The 26090-nt window shown below is 46.1% G+C and overlaps 1 protein-coding gene across 1 annotated transcript; it reads right to left on the reverse strand.

Moving 5' to 3' along the window:
- Nucleotides 1-20814: 20814 nt before the first annotated feature.
- LOC135706223 (TATA element modulatory factor-like) lies at nucleotides 20815-24814 on the reverse strand. The gene is made up of 2 exons (XM_065227789.1): nucleotides 21662-24814; nucleotides 20815-21580 (listed from the first exon to the last, which is right to left on the reverse strand). The coding sequence occupies exons 1-2, from the start codon at nucleotides 24638-24640 to the stop codon at nucleotides 21377-21379; spliced, it is 3183 nt and encodes a 1060-aa protein (XP_065083861.1). The 5' UTR covers nucleotides 24641-24814; the 3' UTR covers nucleotides 20815-21376.
- Nucleotides 24815-26090: the final 1276 nt, after the last annotated feature.

The raw sequence follows: 26090 nt of genomic DNA on the forward strand, positions 1-26090 counted from the left end.
CATATTAAGAGATTCGATAAACGCCAGATTTTAAGCAACTTTTTTGGAACATTTGAGGAAAACGTAGTGCGCGCGCTTTGCTCTAGACTAAAGCTAAACATACTAATTGTAGAATATTAACGTTGTAGAGAGAGAGAGACAGGAGAAGATTCAAAATGATGGAGATTTTACGTCGCGATGTATGTGCTTTTACCGACCGTTGGTAAATGCGGGATTGATGGTTGGCGTAATGTAGTGAATAAATGAAAATATTGGTCGATCAAATTGCGAGGAAGACGGCGGTATGAATATTATAGACAAAGAAAAGAATCATAGGGACCGCCGATGTCTACACTGTAGTGGGAGCAGCATTCTATTACGATCGATCCCGGGCATCCGCACTTATAGGTGATTATTGTTAATTAATCAGTAATTATATTGCATATGATCATTATATACTATTATTATGATTATTATTATTATTATTATGAAAGCAGGAAAGCCGTAAATATATAATTTATCTAATAATTAGCGTAGGGTAGAACATTTGCTTAGGGTAGAATGAAAGAACCTTTCTTGAAGTGATATTTGAAACGTTTACTGTTGTCGAATGCGGCAGCAGCAGCTGTACCCCATCGGCGTTGATCTCGCGGTCGACAGTGCTACCATAGACAAACAGACATAACATATGTAATCTGTATCACTGAAAAACATCGTCGCTAAAACACTACCGCCATCTGTTGAGTGCACTATCGTTTATTGTTTATTGAAAAATTGAAGTGACAATTATTGTCTAAATGAATAAAACTTAAACTAAATAGTTACGGTCAACGGTACGGAAAAGGCCAAGTAGCCGATGACGAAACACGTCAGCTGATGCATTGAAGTCGAACATATAAAAAAAGTTGTTGAATTGCCGGCTGATTGCTCGAATTGGCTCGTGTTGTGTATAATTCCGGCTCCGTGGTTCCAAAAACAGAAAGTCGCGTTGACGAAGAGACCTCTCAGGGGCATACATATTTAGCTGGACAGTCAATGTCACCTGTAAGCAGCTTTCCAGCGAACATAGCTTGAGCGACCGTCCGTCTCACCTCTAATGGCTCGATTCCCAGGGGACGGCAACGCTCCTCGTACGGTGGCAAGTTCGTTGGGTCACGACAGTTGAGGAAACGAAGAGCATATCTCACAAACTTTCGTTGAACGGATTCAATTCTAGTGATCCAGCTAGCATAGAAAGGGCACCAAACAACTGAACTTGACTCCAATAAGAATCGCACAAGTGACCTGAGGCATAGCGGGTCACGAAACTCGTCGGCAATTTTGAAAATAAAGCCCAATTGTCGATTAGCTCTGGAGATGATGTCATTGTAGTGGATTCTGAAAGTGAGTCTGCAGTCCAAGGTAACGCCGAGATCCTTTATGTACTCTACACGAGCAAGACAGCGTCTGTAGAGAACATAGTCAAACATGATTGGTTCGATTTTTCGGTGATAGGAAATAATGTTACATTTTTCTTAGCTTAGACTCATCAAATTTCTTGAGCACCAGTCAGCAAAAATACCTAACATATTCTGGAGATCGCAGCAGGCTTTTAATAATTTTGTAGATTTTCGTATCGTCTGCATAGAAAACGCGGCATCCTGATGGTATCAGCAAGGCAACGACGTCGTTTAAAAAGATCGAAAATAGTAGCGGTCCTAGGTTACTGCCTTGCGGGACTCCCGAGTTGTTGAGAAAACATCCGATTCCGATGCGCCAATCTTGACATAGCGATTCACCAAGTAAGATATGAACCAATCCACAGCAGTTGACGAGATGCCAAGTATCTCCAGCTTGGCCAGCAAGATATTATGGTCCACCGTGTCAAATGCAGCTTTTAGATCCATATACGCAGTATCGACTTGCCATCCTGAATCCATGCATCGCAGACAGTTAGAAGTGAACTGCACTAGGTTCGTGGACACGGAGCGCTTCGGGTAGAAACCGTGTTGTTATGTATCGTATCGATATAATTTTTGCAGCGTGCGAACAGAGCACCATTTATGATAATCTCGAATAGTTTTGAGCAGGCACACAGGGAGGTGATTCCACGATAATTTATGGCATTCCGTTTATCTCCTCTTTTGTGCACTGGGAACAGATAAGAAAGTTTCCAGCGGCAGGGGAACTCACATTGGAATAGCCTCGCAAGTGGAAGGCAGAGATTGTGTTCGCGAGCCATTCCTACCCCTCGATTGAGAGTGCTGAACCCCAGTCCCCAGTTTCAAGAAAGGTTTTTGAAATGCACGACTTCCGCTGTGCGAGCGAGCATCGAGAGTAATACCCCGTTCACATTACAGCCTATATCACGTAATATAGGCTGTCTTGCAATGAGCACTCATACATAGGATTTCCAGTGAAAACTAGATGTATGAGTGCTCATTGCAAGACAGCGTATATCATGTGATATACGCTGTAATGTGAACGGGGTATAAAGAAGAACATAAAATCCATTCAGTACACGTGTAACCGTCAACCAGTAAAGAATAAAATTACAGTCCGCTTGCTATACAAATTCGATTCCATTATTTTCAGTCCGGATTTCAATCTCCCGTCTCCGCCAGTGTTTAATTTCCCTTCGTTTGTCCTCTGTGCGTACATTTGGTCCTTCGAACCGGATTTCGCGAGTGAACCATGGAAGTCCTTCGAAATCGACGCTACGTGCTTTTCGAGCGAATGAAGTGGGAGCATACAAATGCGCGTATTGTGGAGAGCCGAAATCCTCCGCCAAGTGAAGTGCAAGAGCGATTGCAGAAAATAACAGACTTGAGTGACAATTTTGAAAATGTGCAAAGTGAAATTGAAGAGTCCACTCCCGGAATCAGTGAAATATCGACGATTTTCAATCACCGAGTGGAATTTGAGACCATCTATTACCAAACGAAGAATTTGTATTTGAGCTGTCTCGACGACGCTACCCTTCATGGAAACAGTGATGGCGCCTACGTCGAACCAAGGGATGACCTCAGGGAAGCCATTAAGTTGCTGGTGGATTCGCAGCGTATGCTGGCAAATACTCAAGCTGCAGCTTCAACGTCGGTGCAACAGTTAGCTGGCCAGCTCCAATCAGTAAATGCATTCCGGCCGTTAGCTGGTGCTCCTGTTCCTGGAGGTGAATTTCCACTCGAGATCAAGCTGCCGACGTTTTCGCTTCCAGTTTTCCACGGCGATCGGAAACAATGGAATTCATTCAAGGATCTATACGTCAGCTGCGTCCACTCCAAACATCTCAAGGATTCGGTGAAGTTGCAGTATCTGCTTTCCCATTTGGATGGGGAAGCGAAGAAATTAGTGAGCGCTTTCAGTATCACGGATGCAAACTACGTGGAGGTATGGGATAAATTGAATGAACACTACGATAACAAGAAGTATATCGTGACAGCACTGGTGAAGGATTTTGTAGAACAACCGTCGGTGAACGCTCCGTCTCTCACGGGTCTTCGCAAGCTTGTCACGACCGCAGACGAGGTTGTCAGGCAGCTCAAAGCGCTCGGTCCAGAATACGAATCTCGTGATCCATGGTTGATCCATCTCCTCGTAGATAAGCTCGATCGTGAAACTCGCTCTATGTGGGCTCAAAAGGTAGTCGATCTGGATAATCCAACCTTTCGGGAATTTCTAACATTCCTCGAGCGAAGATGCGACGCGATGGAGACTTATGCGTCTTTCACCAGGAAGGGGAACGAAGTAGCAGTAAAGAAGGATTCTGAACGAAGGGGAGAGCAGAGTACGAAGGCCGTTCCGTCAAACAAAGTGGTTCAAAGCTTCCATGCAAGCACTCAGTTGTCCTGTCTCATGTGTTCTCAAGCTCACACAATCTACCAGTGTGCCAGCTTCAAAGAAATTGTAGTAGGCGACCGGAGGGAACTTGTCCAGAGGATCAAGCTTTGCTACAACTGTCTCAAGCCATCACACATCTCAAAGGATTGCACGTCAGCAATAGTGTGCAAACATTGCAAGCAGAGACACCACACTCTTCTGTGTCTGGTAAATACAAGCAACGTACAGGATTCTGTCCAGCGTATCGAACCTCCTGTGGCCAGTGATAACGAAGAAATCCTAGTTCCAAAGTCGGAAGTTGAGGATTTTGTGGCATCGTATGTCACGAATTTGGAGACCTGTCGTTCAACTGACTTCGTAAGCATGTTGCCAACAGCAGTCGTTAAGGTCCTGGGAAAGGACAATGTGTTTCACGAAGTACGGGCGATTATCGATTCTGCTTGTATGAGTTCGATGATTACCAAGCACGCCTTTCAACGTCTTGGCCTGAAGAGGCGAAATGCCAACGTTCTGGTCAGCGAAATCACTCCAGGAAAACACAGCAAAGCGGATGGAGCAGTAACGCTGCAGATCTCATCGCGATTCGACGAAACAATTGTTGTCGTGGTGGATGCACTAATTCTCAACCAACTTGTTTCAGATCAACCGTGCCAAAAGTTCACCGTCGATACCGGCGCCCTCGCTGAGGCACCCTTAGCAGATCCACAGTACAACGAACGTGGTAAAATCGATCTGTTATTGGGAGTAGAAGTGTTCTTCTCCGTTCTAGAGCCAGGAAAGCTGGTAGACAATCGCGGCATTCCACTGGCCCAGAATTCAGTCTTCGGCTACTTGGTGGGTGGCCGTTTTGAAGCTTCATGGCAAAATGCTCGTAGCATCGCGGTGATCAACCTAGTTACCGAGCTCAACTTGGATCAAACGTTGCGGAAGTTTTGGGAAGTAGAGGAAATACCAAATGTCAAAATACTGACTGAAGACGAATGCCGTGCAATCGACCATTTCAATTCAACCGTCTCACGAAGTGCGGATGGACAATACGTTGTTCGTTTACCTATCGACGACACGAAATCGGAGCTTGGTGAATCTGCTACCGCTGCCATCCGGCGTTTCTATGCAATGGAGCGGAAGTTCAGCATCGATCCACAACTCAAGCAGCTCTACACGCAGTTCATGACTAACTACTTGGCGCTTGGTCATATGGAGAAGATTTCCTCTGCGGAAGTTCCCGTGCCAGCGAACAATGTTTTTACCTTCCGCATCATGCCGTGTGGAAAGAAGACAGCTCGACAACAAAATTACGCGTTGTTTTCGACGCGTCAAGTAGGAGCGCATCTGGAGTTTCTCTGAACGACCGTTTACTGGTTGGACCCAACGTGAACGAACCTCTCTTCAATGTTTATTGTCGTTGGCGTACCTATCGATATGCGTTCACGGCTGACGCAGAAAAAATGTACCGGCAGCTTTGGACTAGTGCAGTAGACACCGATTATCTACGGATTGTGTGGCGCAGTGATCCAGATGAGCCATTGGAGCATTACCGCTTGCTAACAGTGACATATGGTACAGCGTGTGCAGCGTATCAAGCGATGGCTGCCCTTCGAAAAGTCGCTGAAGATAACAAGGAGGAGTTTCCTCTAGCAGCAGAACGAATACCAATAAATTTCTATGTTGATGATCTGCTATCTGGGGCGAATACGATCGAGGAAGCTATACATCTTCGGAACGAATTCAGGGATGTTCTGGCGATTGCAGGCTTTAACCTGCGCAAGTGGAACAGCAACGAACGTCAGCTCCTGGGATCTGTAGCCAGTGAGGAAATCTTTTCGATCAAGCTGCCGCAGGAAGAAGATACTGTGAAGGCTTTCGGGATACGATGGATACCACAGGATGACATTTTTTATTTCAAGGTTTCATTCGACATCAACAGTGTAAACACGAAACGTCAGTTATTATCCGATTCATCGAAGTTCTTTGATCCATTCGGGTGGATCGCTCCAGTGATTGTGCGATCGAAAATACTTTTCCAGCACCTCTGGCTGTATGACCTGCAATGGGATGATTCGCTGCCTGCCTGTATTTGCGACGAGTGGATCGAAATGAAAGAAACGCTTCACCACATCGAAACGATCCGCATCAATCGGTGGATCTCACATCAAGACGGGAGGCTACAGCTCCATGGATTTGCAGATGCCTCTGAAGCGGCCTACGCTGCCGTGGTTTACGCTCGCTCTATGGATGAAGATGGAAAAGTATGCGTTAATATTGTGGCTGCTAAGACCAAGGTGGCACCAATTCAGCAAATTTCATTACCAAGGCTAGAATTATTGGCAGCAGATTTGCTAGTGGACTTGATGACAAGACTCATGGATTCGTTTTCGGATCTGAAAGTTGAGTTATTCGCGTGGACGGATTCGTCCATCGTTCTACAATGGCTGTCGTCGCATCCTCGAAAGTGGAAGACCTTTGTGGCTAATCGTACCTCGAAAATTCTCAACAGGATACCTTTCGATCGGAGTTAGAGTCACTTCAACGAAATTCCACTCTACCGAACAACAGTAAGCTCAAGACACTGTACCCCTTTATCGATTCCTGTGGCACTCTAAGGGTAGGTGGCCGACTACAGAATTCTGCTCAACCTTACGACATTCGTCATCCAGTTATCCTACCGAAGTTACATCGGTATACGCAGCTGCTGCTGTCAGAAATCCACTTGAGAAATCTACATGCTGGACCGACCTTGATGATCGCAACATTAAATCAACGGAACTTGATCATCGGTTGTCAAGCCGTCGTTCGTGCCTTCGTCGATAGTTGTGTGCAGTGCTGTCGGATGAAAGGAAAAACTTCAACGCAGTTAATGGGAAGCCTACCAAGTGTCCGCACGATGCCAACTCGACCATTTGTTCACACGGGCGTCGACTACGCAGGTCCAATACTTATTCGCACCAGCAATCTACGCGCAGCGAAGACATCCAAATGTTATGTGGCCGTTTTTGTATGCCTATCCACAAAGGCAGTACATTTGGAGGCGGTCACGGACCTGTCTACAAATGCATTTATTGCTGTTCTCAAGCGTTTTACCAGTCGTCGTGGATTGTGTCATCATATCTGGTCCGACCACACCACTAATTTTGTGGGTGCCGACAGAGAAATCAGAAGGTACTTACAGTCCGAAAAGTTCAACGAAGCAGTAGGTCAATATCTCGGTGATTTGAAAGTGAAATGGACGTTCATCACACCGTCAGCCCCCCATATGGGTGGAATTTGGGAGGCAGCGGTTAAGAGTATGAAAAAGCACCTAAGGGCAGTCGTCGGAAACAACACTTTGACGTTCGAGGATCTTGGTACGGTATTAAGCCAAGTCGAGGCATGTTTGAATTCTCGGCCTCTATGCCAGCTGTCATCATCTATCGACTCCTGTGAAGCCCTCACTCCAGGGCACTTCATCATTGGTCAACCTTTGAATATGCTGCCCCAGCCCGACGTCAGGCACATTCCAGAGAATCGTTTGGATAGATGGCAACGTATTCAACAGTATACAACAGCTATATGGAACCGTTGGAGGGATGAATATGTAGCCACTCTTCAACGTCGGAACAAGTGGCATGCAGTACAACAGAACCTTACGTCGGGACAACTAGTTCTAATCAAGAACGAGAATACTCCTCCTGCAGCTTGGGATCTTGCTCGTGTGGTGAACACACATCCAGATCGCTACGGAATCGTACGCACCGTGACCCTTCGTCGAGGACAAATGGAATACCAGCGGCCGGTGCATAAATTGGTTTTACTACCTTGTGATTGAGGCAGCTGTCTCAAGGGCCGGGAGGATGTTCGCGAGCCATTCCTACCCCTCGATTGAGAGTGCTGAACCCCAGTTTCAAGAAAGTTTTTTGAAATGCACGACTTCCGCTGTGCGAGCGAGCATCGAGAGTAAAGAAGAACATAAAATCCATTCAGTACACGTGTAACCGTCAACCAGTAAAGAATAAAATTACAGTCCGCTTGCTATACAAATTCGATTCCATTATTTTCAGTCCGGATTTCGATCTCCCGTCTCCGCCAGTGTTTAATTTCCCTTCGTTTGTCCTCTGTGCGTACAGATTGGCTACATAAAGTTTTAGAACTGATGACGGAATGCCGTCAAGTCCGGCGGCGAACGAGAGCTTCAATTTGCGTGTTGCGGCTACCACCATGTCTTCTGAAATGCGCGGAATAACGAAACTAAACACATCACGTGGCATCCCAACAGTAGCGTCCAGCACTTGTGTTGGCGAAGCGGAGAAATCGTGGAACTCTTGCTTGAAATGACGAGCTAACAAGTCGCATTTTTCTCTTTCTGTTATATCCGTAACCAAGGCCAACAAGTAAAACAAGCTGTTGTTAAGAGCTACTATTCATTACGTCTATTCTTGGTTGGTGGTCGGATAAAGAAACAATCTCTAACTTATGACAGTCAGGCAAGGCCTACTACATCTTGGCCCTGAGAGCCATCTTGGAATTCTTGATTCTCGTACAGAACGTCGAATAAAGTCTCCAACTGCTTCAGATGACACGGGCTTTTGTGCGGACTGAAGTTCTCCATCTTGAGCAGCAGGTTCATGATCGATTGTCGAAAAAGGATTTTCGCCAGACGTACTTGCCACTTGACCATCAGCTTCGAGTGATACGGAACCAACAGCAATAGGGACATCGTGATTGAATGGCACTTCTGGATCCAACGGTACAGCTTCATCTTGAATTTCATCAAGTAGGGAGGTAGGGAGCAGTGCGGAGATGGGTGATACCATTTGCACGGCAATACTGTTGAAACTGCTCGCTGGTGAATTGCGTTCCGTTGTCTGAGACCAATGTGTCTGGGTTGCCGTAACGAGAAAACGTTTCACGCAGCATATTCAGGGTTGCAGTTGTGCCACTTAGAGAAAGCATCTACCATGACGAAATAGTAGTATCCATGGATCGGACCAGCAAAATCGATATGGACACGTTGCCATGGCTTGTCCGGGAAAGGCCATGACTCCAAGGTTGCTTTTGTCGGGGACTTCGCTGCTTCAGCACATGCAGTGCACTGACGGACAAATTGCTCCACATCGTCGTCAACGTTAGGCCAGTAGATGTAACTTCGGGCCAGAGACTTCATTCGGTCCATTCCTGGGTGTCCACGATGCAGTTGACGAACGATCCGCTTTCGAAACTTTGATGGAACGATGATTCGATCGCCGAACATAACGCAGTTGTCGACAACTTGAAGTCCATCTCGTCTGGCGAAGAACTTCTTGACATCAGGATCAGCAACTTGCTTCGCATTTGCTGGCCAACCTTCGTTAAGGAAATTCACCACTTGCTGAAGAACTGGATCCTTTCACGTCTCAGCCACAATCATCCGGTGCGTGACTGGAAGGTTGCTGATGGTGTCGTCGAGAATAGCTTTTGCTTCAGATTCGACGCACACGGCGGCTATGACGTAATCCTCTTCTGGTCTATGCTGCGATGACATTAGCCGGGATAGAAAATCTGCATAGCCAAAATTCGTCGATGAAACGTGTTGGATGTCGAAATCGTACAGCAGAAGTGTCAAGGCCCAGCGCTGCAAACGGTTTGCTGTGCAAGGTTGCAAAGACTCATTTCAGCTAAAACAATGTTTTTCTAAATTATGAAATAATTAGATGCCATGATCAAATTTTGAATTGGTAGGATACAAGAAGAGGTGACAAAGAATGTGTTTGACATATTAAACCTGTTTATTTCACTTCATGAGAGTCACAATCAGCGATTTTTCACAAACTCACTCACTCACTCTCTCAGCGATCAGCAAATCGCTGATTGTGACTCATAGAAAGCAAAATTTACAGGTTTTATGTTTCCAACGCATACTTTGTAACCTCTTCTTGTAAGTTACAAGTAAAACATGCCATCATACCGTCTTTTGGTTATTATTATTCCGAAAAAATAAATAGCTGAAATGAGTCTTTGCAACCTTGTTGCTGTGTAAACAGGAATACCTTTCTTTGAGCCGAAAACCTTGAGTAGCGGTTGATGATCGGTTTGCAGGAGGAAGTGTCGTCCATACAGCATTTTGTGGAAACGGGTGACAGCGAATATCAGGGCCACTGCTTCCTTTTCCACTTGTCCGTAGTTCATCTCTGCTGGGGTCAGTGAGCGCGAGGCGTGCGCAATTGCCTTCACTTCACCGGTCGGAAATCGATGCATGATGACAGCGCCAAGGGCGTACTTCGATGCATCTGCTGCAACAACGATTTTCTTGGACGGGTCGTAGTGTGTAAGCAGCAGGTCGGAAAGTAGAATGGCCTTGAGCTGCTCGAAAGACTTCTGGCAATCCTTGGTCCAGTTCCAGCGTGCATCTTTCTTGAGGAGGCTATCCAGAGGAGCCCTGAGTTGCTTCATCTGCTTAACGAATCTACCATAGTAGTTGACAGCACCGAGGTAGGAACGGAGTTGCTGGACATCCTTCGGAGACTGCATCTTGGAAATGGCTTCTGTTTTTGAAGGGTCAGGCCGAATACCGTCCTTATCCACGATGTGTCCGAGAAACTTGATCTGGGAGAGTGCGAAACGACATTTTTCGAGGCGTAGGTGAAAGCCATACTCACGGATCTGCTCGAGAACAGCGTAGAGACTGCGATCGTGTTCCTGCTTGGTGCGACCAGCGATGAGGATGTCGTCCAAATACGGCTTGACTCCAGGAATGCCGGCCACCATGCTGTCGATGATGCGCTGGAAAGCGCCGGGTGCCGACTTGACTCCGGGGGGTAGTCGGTTATACTGGAACAGTCCACGATGCGTGTTGACCGTGAGTAGCTTTCGCGATTCCTCCTCGACCTCGACCTGTAGGTAAGCGTCAGACAAATCGAGATGAGTGAAGTAACGTGCTCCAGCTAGTTCCGCAAAGAGGTCGTCAGGATGAGGCAGTGGAAAAAAAAAAAAAAAGCGCGTTGTTCAGCCCCGTCGAATAATCGCCACATACACGGACTGATACATTGTCCGACTTGCGTACGACGACTATTGGTGCTGCCCAGTCCGAGAATTGAACTGGAGAAATTATACCGTTTTGCTGGAGCCTCTCAAGTTCTGCGTCCATCTTGGCGAGTGCAGCGTACGCTACTGGTCGTTTTGGGCAATATGCAGGACGTGCGTCAGGCTTGAGGTACAACTTCACTTGCGCTTTTGTGCATTTACCCAGCGTGCTTCGAAAAACTTCCGGAAACTGTTGCTTGAGTTGATTGGTGAACTGATCAGAACGTTGGTGTACGACGTTGACCAAGCTGCTTATCGGCACAGACCACAAATCGAACAGATCCATAGTCTCGATTCCTAGAACGTTGAGTTCAGCGCTGCTTGAGATGAAAATGCGACCAGTCTTGGTAACATTCTTGATGGTGATCTCGGTCTGGAACTCAGCGAGAAGGTTGAGATTGCCACCAGAAGCTGTAACTGCAGATTCTTCCGTCGGTTGAGTGGGTGGCTGTCCGATGTCGATGTGATGTCGGACGCCGAGTCTTGTTGAAGTTTGACTGCTACACCATTGAGCTCGACCGGGATGAACTTCCGCTTGCTTCCGATGTTGCTAACCGTGTAGATGCTTTTTGTCTTCACGTTCTCTTTGGATTTGGCCTGTTTGAACGGTTTCGACGGCGCATTCTTGTTGCTGTTGCAATAACCTTCCTTGTGTCCTTGTTGCTTGCATCTGGAACAGGTGTGCGAAGCGAACGGACACTCACGAACATAGTGCTGGTCGCCACACTGGAAGTTTTGGCGTTTTCGGCACTTTTTGGTTCTTTTTTTAGGCACGATTATTCTGGTTGCGAGAAACAATGTTGACGTTGCGTGCTTCTTTGTTCTCCACCATCAATGTGTCCTGCTTGAGATTGACCACGCGATGGCATTCTTCCACGAGGTTCTCCAGGGTTACCTTGCTGGTGGCTTCTCCCAATTCGTTGACTGCGGTTTCGTGGGCTTCCAATTTCGAGATCAACCCAGCTCGTATGTCCGCATCCCGTGGCGATTGGAGTCCACAGACGAAACGTCGAGCTTTGAATTGGTCCGGTGTGAGCTTGGACAGCTGAAACGCTTCACAGTGTTTGTTCACCATGGCAGCATACGATGTAAAGTAATCCGCGTCACTTTTTGCATACTGGAGGCACTGGTAACGGGAATGAAAAACCGACTTCTTCGACCGAACAGTTTCTTCAGTTTCGTGACGGTTTCGTCCAGGGTGAAGTCCCGGGGATGCTTGGGAAGAATGGTGTTGACGTACTTCTCGTGCAGAGGCGTGCTTAACTTGCGAAGAAGCAATCTCACACGAGCGGCGTCATCCAGGGATTGGCCGTCCTTTGTAAAGACATCCTCGTACCTCGCATACCAGCCATCGAAGAAAACTCCTCCGTCCGGATCGTACTGGAAATCCTGGATCCCGCTTGCCAAGGACTCAATAATCTTCTCACTGCCAGCAGTCGGATTTCCCCGATTTTCCAGGTTTTCCAGGTTTTCAATCTGCTGCTGCTGCCTCGCGTTCCGAAGATCCTCGTCAGACATTTTCTTGCTTGAGGTTTCTTGCTTCGAGGTTCGAGGTACTTCCAAAATTTTCCTCGTCGCCAATTGTTATATCCGTAACCAAGGCCAACAAGTAAAACAAGCTGTTGTTAAGAGCTACTAAGCGTACATCGTTTCATTATGACGTTCGTCAACGATGTGAGTCGAAATTCAGTTCCTGTATTTTCTGGAAATGAATGGAGCATGGACCGAATACGTCAGAAGCAGAAGTAGCATGAAGCGTTCATAAGCAGCATGTCCGGATACACCGCAGCAAAACGTTGTAGAATTAAACGGACGCTCGTCGAGAAGGACTGAGGCATGCTGAACGATTCGCGTCTCTTCAGGAAATGTTGGCCCAAGGCAGGTTCAACGGTAGCGTATTGTTAAGGTCACCTAAACTATAGGTAGTGTTTTTAATTTTTATGAATATAGGGGCATTTAGGCCGACATTACTTCCATTTCCCCTACATGATTATTTGATCGATGATTTTTTTCTATCAATATTACATTTTCAGAATACCACAGAAATATCAGATTTGGACTTTTCAGATATAATCCTAAATAGGACCTAGATCATTTAATACTCTAGTAACCCTGTAGCTGGTGGTGGAAAGGGGGTCTTCCACCATGCTTACAAAGGCAAGTACCTCTGTGATTTAAGTTTATCGTTGCGTGATGAGTTCTCCCATACTCAGGTTATTCTGACCCCGGTCCAAAGCGAAGCCTTCGGAAAATCTCTTGAGCCAAATTACTTGTCTACCAGGACGCACCGTAGAAAGCATTTTGGGAGTCCCCAGTTCCTCTAAATCAGTCGCGCCTATTGCAGCCAGTGTTCATCCAAGTCGTCCTGGCCCTGAGTTTAGATGTAGATTGAGGGTCTCCCAGCTTGCTGTATTAGGCCTGATGAGGGCCATAATTCCAGTGCCTTCAACTCACCTCAAACATCTGCCAGTCGGCAAAATGGAGCTATCACAGTCAACTGCTCTCCGGGACGCATTATTGCCGTCTGCCCTGAGGAAGCCCCTATTCCGCTCGTCGCAGTCGAGCCCCTCCTGCCAGCGACCAGCAGTCGTCCCGGCCCTGCGTTTGAGATGGGAGAAGGGGTCTTCCACACTCCTGTTATTGGCAAGTATGATCAACCGACGAATATATAATCGCCTGAAAGTATCTTGGTTTCCAGCGGCCCTACTCGAACATCCTTCCTCCGTCAAGTGACATCTACCAGCTCCCAAATGCAACCACACGCTGAACCTTCGGTCGGACATAACGATTTACTATCAGAACGTTGGCGGTATGAACGGCCTCGTGGATCACTCTTACGACATTTTAGTTTTGACCGAAAAACATGGCTCAATTATCGAACCATTTCAAACTATGTCTTTGGTGCTGGCTACGAAATATTTCGCTGCGATCGAAACACGAATAATAGTAGGAAAACTACTGGGGGAGCCGTCCTTATCGCAGTTAATTCCAAGCTGAAAGCAGAAGTTATCGAGGACGATTCCTGGAACACGGTTGAACAAGTGTGGGTGGCTATTCAACTTGGTGATCGTCAGTTGCTTCTCTGTGCAGTGTACATCCCTCCAGATCGAACCCGTGACTTGGAGCTTATTGACGCACATTGTCGATCCGTCAGACAAAGCAGGCCCTTACGTCAAAGTTATTTTTCTTGGCGATTTTAACCTGAGTGGTGCGAAGTGAAATTTTCTTCATGTTGGTAGTGTTGAAATAAACGTTTCATCACCGTCGGTTGGTAGAGAGAAGTGTCAAACGGCTTTTTGTGCAGAGCCGATTCGTGACTTTGTGATTGTTTGTTGACATTGTTCATAGCTGGAGTTTTTACGGAGTGGAATTTTTAAGATGTTTAAATAAATATCCACAGAAAAGTCTGTATAATGCATCCTCATTTAATCTCATCCCTGTTTTGCTTCTGTCTGCAAAATATACTTTTCATTTCAGGGAAGTCAAGAAAGAATAAAACCCTGACACATCCTCTACCTGACTTGCAATCAAACATAGTCATTTTTATTTGTATAAATTGTTGCAAATCAGATGCAAATTTAATGTGGCCGACGATATCTATGGAAGTGCTGTCGAAATTCCCTGGGACCTCCAATGGCAACGATTTGACTTCCCTCCAAATCGTGTGAAACTCGAACATGAAAACTCTATAGAACCCCCGTAGAACCTCGCTGGCAGCAACTAAAATATCCACTGAAACCTCTTCTGTCGCGGGAAAAATCTGTTGAAATTTCCTGGAACTTTTGTACTATCATCACAAATCTCCTTAGAACGTTCTCCGAAGTCACAGTCGTTCCTGAGCGAAAAAAAATCGGAGGGGTTTTTTTCAGCGCAGGAGTCTACTTTGGTCCAAAATACGCAATAATACTGTTATTTTTAATTGTTTGAGTCGTTTCGAATCACGTTTTTAAAAAGATCAAAAACATTTCTGAAAAATATTTATTTTTTATTTTGGACGATAACAATACTTCTATCTATTTCAACGAACCATAATGATAAAAAAGTGGTTCGATTTGACAGCTCGAAAGTGGTTCGATTTTGAGGTCCGTCTTCGCACCACTCAGATTTTAACCTACCGGACATTGCATGGACTCCAACCCATAGTGGTTTCTTTTGTGCTGATCACGAGCGTTCATCTTTCCACGTAGAAACCATCCAGCTCCTGGACAGTTATAGTACCGCAACTCTGTCACAAATCAATGGTCTGTTGAATGAAAACAACCGCACCCTGGATCTCTGCTTTGTGATTGCTCGTGATACAGCTCCTTTCCTCTCCACGGCACCCGAACCTTTAGTCAAGGATCGTGATCGAAAATAATATTGTCCATGATTTCATCGGCACTCCAAACACTGTGTCATATGACTTCCGTAGAGAGGGGGCGACCCCGGTGTAGTGGTTAGCATCCTTACCTCTCACGCCAAAGTCACGAGTTCAAATCTCACCCCCGGACAAGTCACGAATGACCCAAGAGCGTTAAAGTGACTATAATTGAAAAAAAAAAGACTTCCGTAGAGCTGACCATCGCAGTATTGTCCGTGTGCTGTCTAACCTAGATTGGGAGCATATTCTAGATCCTGTAGACGTCAACATTGCTGCACAAACCTTTTCTCACGTCTTGGCATATGTCATTAACAGGTACGTTTCCAAAAAGATCATCTATATCGACTCTCGCGTCCCTTGGATGACGAAAGATCTTCGCTCGTTGAAAGAACTAAGAAGGCTGCTCTTAGAAGATTTACTGAAATCTCGCCTAACTTTTCAAAAGGTCCTATCTAACATTTCACTCTTTTCGAGAAAAACGAGGTTGAAGATTGACAAAATCTTTTTTGATACCATTTTAAACCAAATCAACTTTTGACATTTTTAAGACCTTTAACAGTAAAATGCCATAGTAAAATTGAAATTGAAATTATAATCTACCCGTTTCATACATTTTTTTTCTATGAAAACGTGAAAAATGTTACATAGGACATTTTGCTCTTGTCAGGTGTACATTGGACATGTTATTTAGGACGTTTTGTTATAATCACAGTTACATAGGTCATTTATGTTTTCAACATTATTTGTTTGTTTTTAAGAATTATGAGTGCATAATTTAAGTTATACGAGTTAAACGAACAATATGAGTATTGGACAATATGCATCAACTTTTTTTTAACGGTTTATCGCAACACTGCCCACAGATTGTTTTGGTCGATCGTTGGTGGTCGCGTGAGCTGCTTTTTATTTAATAACAGTGTTATTTTAGGGGCTGTTCATTAACTACGTAGACAGCTTTTCAGTATTCTTGACCCCCCCTCCCCATGTGTAAATTATTGCCCATATAAAAATTTAAAAATTTGAATGGTTCGTGGATAATTGTAACCACCCCCCCCCCCCCGCGGAAATAGTAGAAAAATGCTTGACATGAAAATTCCGATTTACACAATCACATTGTTTTGGTTTGTTTGAACATTTTAGACGTTTTACTCGTATAAACACAAAGGACCGAAGTACAGATCTGCATTGTTTTGGTTTTCCTGATATTTCAGACGTTTGTCTTGATGAACATAGTTAAACGTCTTATGTAACCGTGAAACATCGTTAATGCAAATTTGGTCACAGACAGTTTGATTGCTCGGACCCATACGGACGTTATCTACACAGATCTTACGGCAGCCTTCGATAAGCTGAACCACGAAATTGCGATCGCTAAGCTTGATACTCAAAACTAACATAACTCTAGCTCTAAAATCATCCCGATACTCACGCTTATTCAATGCACTTAAAGTCATAAAGTAGCGGCGCCGGTGGTGTAGTGGTAAGCGTGATTACCTCTCACCCCAGCAGGCCTGGGTTCAATCCCAGTCGGCGCCACCGGGATGTTCTGAGGCATAACATCTCTGATCACACCTTCCTTCGGAAGGGAAGTAAAGCCGTTGGTCCCCGGTTTATGAGTTGATGAGTCGATAGGTAGGGTCCAGGTGTGGGAACTGCCTTCATGGCGTCGGTAGCATTGGTGCTCAGCACGGAAAACAAGATCGACGGAAAACAAACCAAAGGAAAAAAAAAGTCATAAAGTAGTTTTATTTATTTTCTGTGGACGGACAATTCCAAAAGCAAACCTAAAATACCAAGTGCATGCTAATATCATATTTCTGATATAAAACAGTGAGCGCGCAACTTCCGAGGTGAACAGACGCGCTTTTGTTAACGTTCTGTGGAAGTCGACTTCGCGATGGGCCGTCGAGAAAACACCTTTCGTATAGATTTTTGCGAACGTGCCGAAGAAACCGGATAATACCAAAGTGCACAAGTTCTGCGCGACCATATTAGGTCTAAAGCTAGGTGAAGTGCTACGGATCCAAAACAGTAGAGCCCTCGGTGTTTCCTTCGTAAAAGTTGTCGACCTAGCTTTGGCGCAACGAATTTGCGAGGAACGCGACAACAAGCACGAGATTGCAGTCAACGGGAAAAAGTATCCGTTGAGAATCACACTGGAGGAGGGAGCAGTGGATGTGAGGCTGTACGATTTGTCTGAGGACGTATCGGATCTAAAAATCGCCGATTTCCTAGGAAGATACGGTGACGTCATCGCAGTACGAGAGCAGCGAAATGGAACCGAAGTCGATTTTCCTGGCATCTCAGCCGGTGTTCGTATGGCGAAAATGGTCGTTGAAAGGAACATTGAGTCGTGGGTCACGATAGACGGGGAGATGACACAAGTGTCGTATTTCGGGCAACGTCAAACTTGCCGACACTGCCGCGAATACATCCCCGTAGGAGCTACCTGTGTGCAGATGACGTACCACCACCGGTCGACACTAATGAAAATTTTCCTACGTTAGCCACTACCTCGGCTTCGCTTCACCCATCGGATAGCGGGCCGTTGATCCCCTCTACAGGTCAACAGCCCCCTGCTAGTGGCGGAGTGAATCGCAAAACTGCTAGTGGTAAGTCCGATGGAAACAGCTCCAAAAGACATCTCCGCACTCGTCCACCAGGCAAGAAGTCTCGAGTGGAGAACGACGACAGGAGTAACCGACCGTCCTAATGGCTGAGTTCTCCAGTTATAACCTCGCATCTATCAACACCAACAACTTCACGAACGCAACGAAGATCGACGCACTTCGGTCTTTCGTACGAACGCTGCAGCTGGACATCGTTTTTCTTCAGGAGGTGAAAAATGAGCAGCTCTCTCTCCCTGGCTTCAACGTTGTCTGCCATGTGGATCACGCGATGCGGAGAACGGTAATCGCACATAAAAATCACATACAATTTTCGCATGTCGAGAAGAGCCTGGATGGCCGCCTCATTGCTTTGAGGGCGCAAAATACGACTCTCTGCAACGTCTACGCACCATCGGGGACAGCTGTTCGAGAGAGAGGTTTTTCAACGGCACGATCGCTTACTACCTTCGGTTCAACACGCAACACGTCATCCTTGCCGGTGATTTCAACTGCGTGCTACGTCCGAGTGACTCTACGAGTGCCAACTCAAGTCCACCCAGACAACCAGAAGTCGTATAATAATGTACAGACAGTATCGTAAATTGCTACAGTTTTAGTCAAAATCGCATATACGAATGGCATACCTCGCATTATGTATAAGTTAAATCGTATAGAATGCAAATTTCCGACCGATATGCGATGACTCATTTTTCCATCGTACTGTATCACAAATTAAATCGGATTACATCGTAAGACTTTTCAAAATGAATTTGTTATTACAGATTGAATCGTATATGATGTTAAATCAACTCGTTTAAAATAAAATTAAAATATGCACGTATATGGCCTCCACTTTTGTACGTATAAGCCATTTCTTTGCATTATATACGAATTGTTTGCTTGTATATATGTTTGTATATCACGAAAACAACTTTGAATATACATGCATTCTGGTTGTCTGGGCAGCTCTCCAGGCGACCGAACGGCAGCTGCAGCTACACGACATATGGTTAAAACTGTACCCCACAAACCCCGCACCCACGTACGTCACTCACAATGCGGCATCCAGTCTCGACCATATGTATGTCAGCGCTGGGCTATGCGAGCATCTGCGAAGCGCTGCCACGCACGTATGTTCATTTTCCGACCACAAGGCTCTTAACAGCATGAATTTGCCTTCCCGACCTCGGCCGCGAACAAGGACGTGGTTTTTGGTCCCTCCGCCCTCACCTTTTGACTGCCGCAAACATTGACGATTTTTTAAGTCCGGTGGCAGTTTTGGACCCGCCAACGGAGGAACTTCCCCAGCTGGATGGCATGGTGGCTTTCATACGCGAAGCCAAAAATCAAGTCGTTTTTCCGCTGGAAGTCGAACGAAGCATTCAGCATCTATAACGCTGAACACCAACGTCTGTACACGCAGCTACGACTCGCATATGATGTGTACTATCAGAATCCCACCATGCTGGTGACTATCAACCGCGTAAAAGCGCAAATGCTGATGTTGCAGCATTTCGAACAACACATGTTCCGATGCTTCAGGGACCTGTATGCGGCTGGAGAGGCGAGGCAGGTTGGGGAAGAAACGTTTATAAACGAGAGAGTCCTACCCGAGAACGACGAAACCAACGATGCTCTAATGGCAGAGATCACTATTGAAGATTTGAAAAATGCCTTCCGAACATCTCCTGGCCTGCCGGTAGAGTTCTACCCACGAACATTCGACGTCATCTATCGGGAGCTGTGCTTCGTAATACATGACGAATGAGCTCCCCTCGGAATTCACCGATGGCACAATCGTGCTGGTCAAAAAGAGAGGTGGCGATGAGACAGCGAGAGTATACCGTACGATTAACCTGCTCAACGTCGATTATAAAATTCTTAGCCGTGTGATGAAGGCCCGTTTGGAACGCGACCGCTCTATTTTTCAAGCTACACTCTCGATCAAGGACCGTATGGCCCAGCTTATCGCCAGAAAACAGAAAGGGAAGCTGATCTCGTTCGACCTAGACCGGGTCTCTCATGGGTTTCTTCATCGAACCCTTCTCTCTCTGGGTATCAATCATGATTTCGCCGGCTGGCTCTCGAGTGGCCGATACCTCTTCATCACGACTGTTAGTGAATGGGCACCTTTCACAGTCGTTCCGCATAGAACGATCCGTACGTCAGGGAGATCCGATGTCGATGCTGCTCTTTGTGCTCCACCTCCATCCCCTCCTCACACGGGTGGAGCGTGTGTGTGGCGGTGATCTTGCGTACGCTGACGATATCACGGTGATAGCAACATCAACGCAAACAATTGAACGGATCTTTCAGCTGTTCGACAGCTTTGAAGTCGTTTCCATAATACTACCGCAATGTATCCACACGGCAAAGCTGACAGCTGACAATGGGGACTTTCCTGATTGGCAGCACGTGTCCCAATGCAACAGCTGGCGCGCAGTAAAGAGCATGGAGGACTAAAACTGCAATTGCCAGCGATCAAGTGCAAAGCGCTTCTCGTCAATCGCCATCTTCAAGAGATCGATTCCCTTCCCTATTGTCAGTCCCTTCTTGCCCAAAATATTCCTCCCCCTGCCGATGCCGATCTTCCCTGCCTAAAACTCCTCTCTAAGCAACCCCACCAGCGATCAAATTCACCGCTTCTATCTGGAGCAAACCGAGATACCAAAAGTGGAACGGAACCAGCCAGGCCTGAACTGGAAGAAGATATGGGCAAACATTTCATCAAGAAGACTGTTATCGAGCCAGCGCAGCGATCGCTACTTGCTAGTGAACGAAAAAACGGAGCACCGCAGACTGATGAACATCATCGGATGTGCAAACGACCCGTATTGTCAGCGTAATTCTACTTAGAATTTTGTGGGTTTCGCCAGACACTCCCTAAGTAGTGTCTTAAACCTTTAACCTGTAGAATAGAATTCATGTAGAGCCGCCTCTAACCTGGAAAACATTTCAAAACAATTAACAGGAATTTTCGAAGTCAGTCAACTGTTACACTGCTTAATAATATGTGGGAGATAAATATATTACCTATCATACGAGAAGTTTATAAAATTAAGGAGCTTGAACTTTCGACTGCTATTTGACGTATCTGATATACCAATCATTATTCTAATTGTTTAAATAGTAGCAATATCCAGCACAGTACGATCTATATTCCCTCTCTAATTAATTCCTAACCTTTCGCTTTGCTACACGAACCTACAAACAGCTGGACTCCGAGTTTTGAAAGCTTCAACGACTGCGTTTTCTTTGCGGGATTAAAAATGAACCAGCATTGGAAATGTGATGAAAAACAAGTTTATCCTTAAAGCAAAACTTAACCGGCACTATTTACAACTTACGTGACGTATAATCTTTTGCAACAAACCATTCACAATCCAGCAGAAAGCTCCATCTTTCGCTTTATTGCACCCTCGAAAGCATTCCACCGAGAAGCAGACGATTATCACATTTAGAAACACTTGCCACCACTCGCGTCATACCCACTACGACGATCCTGTCCCGACGTCAACTCCAGGGAGTCGTCCATAGTTGTAGTCGTCGTCGTCGTCGTCGCCACACGAGTCGACTACAACTGCTTCCCGGCGGCAACTTGCCGCAGCAGGTCGTCAATCTGCACCTTGTACATCTCCTTCACGTCCACCAAGTCTAGCTTCAGTTCTTCGATCTTCTCGACCGCCTCGCCGTATAGCTGCAGCAAGGCATCGTAGCGTTCCTGTAGCTGTTGGAACTCCTCCTCCAGCTGGGCAGCGCGTTCCGATTTTTCGCGGATCTAGGTAGAATAGGGTCCAGTGTTATCGATTAGAATTTTGGCAACAAGCCTCCGCAGTTAAACGGATAGTAAAATACTCACCATGTCCAGTTCCGCGGTCAGGTTGGAAATCTCCGCATTCAGTACGTTCCGTTCCTGCTGGAAGCGCGACAGTTCCCACTGCAGCTGGTAGACTTCGCCGTCCCGTTGCTTCAGGGTGGCCTGGAGGTTCTCCAGCAGTGAGGTTGTATGCAGAAGCGGAGCTCCTCCGATCGTTTGCCGACCGCTGTTGGATCCGGCGTCGTCATCCATCTGATTCCACGGGATGCTTCCGATCGATTCCGGCAGCGACAGGTTTCCCATGCTGGGTGTCGGGGAAGAAGTTCGAGATGATTCGCCGAGGATTCCGAGAGCCTGCGACGGTGACGGAGGAGACTGCCGGTTCGCTTCGTGCTTGGGGTGGTGATGTTGGGACGCTTGGTGCGGCTGCTGCTGTTGCTGTTGTTTGATGGTATCGAGTTGTTCCTTTTGCTGCGCTATCTTCCGGTCCTGTTCCGCAGTATTGGACTCCAGTTCCAAAAGTTTACCACGGTAGGATTTCCGTTCGTCTTCGAGGTTTTTCAGCTTGAGTTTGTGATCACTCTCAAGCAGGTCCATTTCGATCTGCTTCTGCTGGAGGTTGTTGGTCAGCTCTTCGGATTTGAACAGGGCGGCAGTCAGCCGTTCTTCGAGATTGGAAATTCGTCCGTTTAGGGTGAAGATCTGCTCCTTTAGCGTTCGCTCGTTATCTCCGAAGGCTTTGGACTTTTCCAGGGATTCGTCCAGTTTGCGAATGATGTCCGATTCGCGTTGCTCCCAGAGTCGTTCCTTATTCCGGAGGCCATTCTGGAGGGATTCGATCTGCTTTATTAAAGGAACGGTGACCATTGCAGTGGCATTCTTCTCTTCCTCAGCTCGAGTCTCGGTTTCCTCCACGCGCAACAAAAGATCCGAATTCTCGTTCTTCAACCGCTGGATTCGATGGGCGTGTTCCGCTTCCGCTCGCCGTAGCTTCTCCCGTAAATCGTCCAACTCTGTGCTGATTTGTTCGTTCACCCTCTGGATATGACTGTGTTCCGATTCCATCGTGGCCAGCTGGGAAGATTTCTTCACCAGATCCTGATAGGCTTCCGACTTTTCGGTGAGTTCTTTCTTAGCAAAGTCGAAGCTTTTCTTCAGCGTCTCCAGCTTTTGAGTATGATCATCCAGTTGGCTCTTCAGCGAACCGTTGTCTTTTTCGAGTTTTCGCTTCTCCGAGGATAGTTTGTGAACTGCATCGATTTGGGATCGCTCGACCTCCTCTTTGGCGGACAGAGAACGCTTCAATCGCTCCGTTTCATCTGTTAAATCACCAATGTCTTCCTTAAGCTTCTTGATCAGTGCTTCGTTGTCCTTCTCCTTGAGTCGAAGCTTCTTGATAATGTTGGAATGGTTCAGGACTTGTTTGGACAGATTCTCGCCTTCCTTCTTGAGTTCTTCGATCATAAAGTCCTTATCGCTAATAACCTTGTCCATCTCGGATCGATTCATTTTTCCCTGGGCTTCCGACCGGATTGTGTCGACTTGACGCTTCAAAGCCTCCCGTTCCCGAATCGACTGCTGGAACTTCTTCTCCAGTGCTGATAATCTCTGTGTGTACTCATCCGATTCTGTGCTATCGGCACGTCTCTGTTTCGATTCCAGCTGAGCAGTCAGCTGACAGTTCTGTTCATGCAGTTCCGCATTCTGTCGGCCAAGTTCCAGCAACCGAAACTCCCTCTGTTCCAGGATCTCCGAGATTTCCGTTATCCTTCGCATCAACTTTTCCGCCTCGCTCAAATCGTCACTGTTTCCGCTCTGCACTGACACCTCCGACGGTTCCCGCGTATGTCCTCGTTTCTTGATCATCAATATATCTATGTTGCTCTTACCATCAGTGATCTTTAGAGGACTGGCCCGGTAGGCGCCACTATTGGTGCTGCTAGAATCTCCATTCGGGCTCGATATGATCTCAATATCCGACGACGTGGCCGTCTCAATCTCATCCCCGGAATTTTGCGATGATGTTCCTTCCTGCTGTTTCGGTTCCGCTAGCAACGGTACCTGTGCAGCTGCAGGAATCTCTTCAAAACTATGCGTTGAGTCGGAAATCTGCGTCTGAATCTCTACATTCTCGTACGACTTGTCCAGATGCTCGTCAGACTGTCTGCTAAGCTTCTCGATCGACGTCAGCGTTGTTTCCGAATCATTCGACTCTTCCGTTTCGCACCCGGATACTTCTGAGAACGTCATCTGCCTCGAAATCGTCGGTTTCTCCAGACTCAAATGCAAACTACTTCTACTCGGGGCCACCGTTATGGGAACTCCTCCCTCGCCCGTTTCCATCACCGTAATTGGCTGTTCCGACAAGGTGTACGACACCTCGGAATCTTCCTCCACGCTGATGTCATCATCGACCAGCTCCACCGAGGTAAACTTCATATCGTCCCCATCAATTGAGCTCCGGTCCATCGTAGTTATCGAATCCGGAGTCGAAACACTGGAAGGCGTCCCTTGAACCTTGATCACCTCCACCGATTCCGATTCCTGTCCAATGGTTGGCCCCGAACTGGGCGACGTTAGCGCCGATCCCGGCGTCGTCACCGGACTCAGCAGTTCAATCGACTCCGAACTAGCCTCCGGTGAGCCAACCTTCCCGGGAACCTCCGCTATACCTGAGTCTTCGAAGCTCTTCCGCTTCAAACTGGAAGGAGCCTTCGTCACCGTCATGTTCGCAGTCGTCACTGGCTGCTCGAAAAACGACCCCGTGAACGATCCCCATATACTATCAATCTGCCCCTTGCCAACATTGCCGCCTCCCTTAGCCTCGGCACTCACCGGAGTACATGGTTCCGTTTTGCTCTCGCCCCGATCGACCTTCGTCCCAGATTCCTGCTGCCCATCCCCGGCCACCTCCTCCACTGCATCCTCTTTGATGTCCAATGCCTTATCAATTTGCTTCTGAGCCTCCTTCAGGGCGTTCTTTGCCAGATTGGCTATGCCCGTCGTATCGAACCAGCTCATCGTCGTCGTGTCTTGTAGTTCCTCCACCGTGACGACCTTGAGTGTTTTACATCACCAGAACGGAAACAACTGCTAACAGCACAAAATTTTCACCTCTTTGTTGACTTTTTACAGCAGAAAATTATTTTCGATTGACTACTTTTTCCGTCTTTGCAGGAGACACGTCAAAATTTATGTTCGGTCTTCTTCTTTGGAGAAGTTTTATCTTCTTCTTTTCTACTCTGTTTTGATGGTTTTTTATATGATTTTTATTGACAAACAGAGCACAGGGCCAGACTTAGGAAGAAAAAAGATAGGTTGGAGATTTTGAAAAGATCGATGTAAAATTTCGATATTTCAGGAGCAATTTTTGAAAACGGCACAACAGCTTTTAGAAACATAAGTTATAAGGCCCTTTATATTAGAAATACTCAGAGGAAGAGATGGGCGGATAAAACAAAATACAATTCGGCAGCAGGAATTTGTACCTAAATTATCTCCAACCCTTGCTAGAAGCTAGCATTTCACATGACTTTTATTTTTGATTCGATTTATTTGCAAAACATTGATTTATTGCATCGCAATATTTTGCACATTTCTTCCCTAATAAATTTGTTATGAATCCTGATGAATGGTGGCGTCTTAGTGGAATACCTGTATAATGAGAGAGAGAAGGATTAGTATTTTCCATTTAATTCCACTACTTTATTTGCTTATCATTGACAGATACGCGTATTTCGTCTACAATGTGCAGACTTCTTCAGTGTCTTGTACTAATACTCGGCTAATACGAGTCGAGTATTAGTACAAGACACTGTAGAAGTCTGCACATTGTAGACGAAATACGCGTATCTGTCAATGATAAGCAAATAAAGTAGTGGAATTAAATGGAAAATACTAATCCTTCTCTCTCTCATTATAAATTTGTTATGGTTATTTTGCTTAACGGCGTGTTTGGGGTCGAGGGGCGATTAAATCATCAGCTGAATTGGAAATATATTTTTTATATATCTTTATTAAGGACACTTTCAGCCCTGGGCTGGTTTGTCTCCTAATTGGAAATACACACTTTGGAAAATACATAAAAAATACGTAAATGCGTACACGCTGAAACTAAAATACCCTGATAACACTACCTCGAAAATACTTTGAAAACAAAAAATACATTTCATAATGAATTTAATACACAAATACACAAAACTTAAAAATACACGAGGGGGGCGACTCTATCTACGATGAAGGACAATTTGTGTTTGGATGTGGTTAGCGCACGCTCAGTTGATAGAAAGAAGATTGATGACGATTCTGAAGATATCCTGCAAAAATATGATGCGCGATGCAAGTCTTCTTCTTCTTCTTATTGCTTATTGCTTCTTATAGCTTATTGCATATCGCATATTAGCTTATTGCGTGCTCTCAACTTAGTGTTCTAAATGCACTTCCACAGTTACTAATTGAGAGCTTTCGATGC

Source organism: Ochlerotatus camptorhynchus, unplaced genomic scaffold (genome assembly GCF_037179485.1).
Source record: "Ochlerotatus camptorhynchus isolate MF236.1 unplaced genomic scaffold, CSIRO-AGI_Acam_v1.1 ptg000276l, whole genome shotgun sequence".
Classification (NCBI taxonomy): Eukaryota; Metazoa; Arthropoda; class Insecta; order Diptera; family Culicidae; genus Ochlerotatus; species Ochlerotatus camptorhynchus.

Bases quoted from the DNA above. Each gene is read 5' to 3' on its own strand.
- LOC135706223 (XM_065227789.1), bottom strand. From the start codon at position 24,640: ATGAGCTGGTTCGATACGACGGGCATAGCCAATCTGGCAAAGAACGCC. The intron at 21,581-21,661 runs GTGAGTATTTTA...TATTCTACCTAG, and splicing joins TGACCGCGGAACTGGACATG to ATCCGCGAAAAATCGGAACG.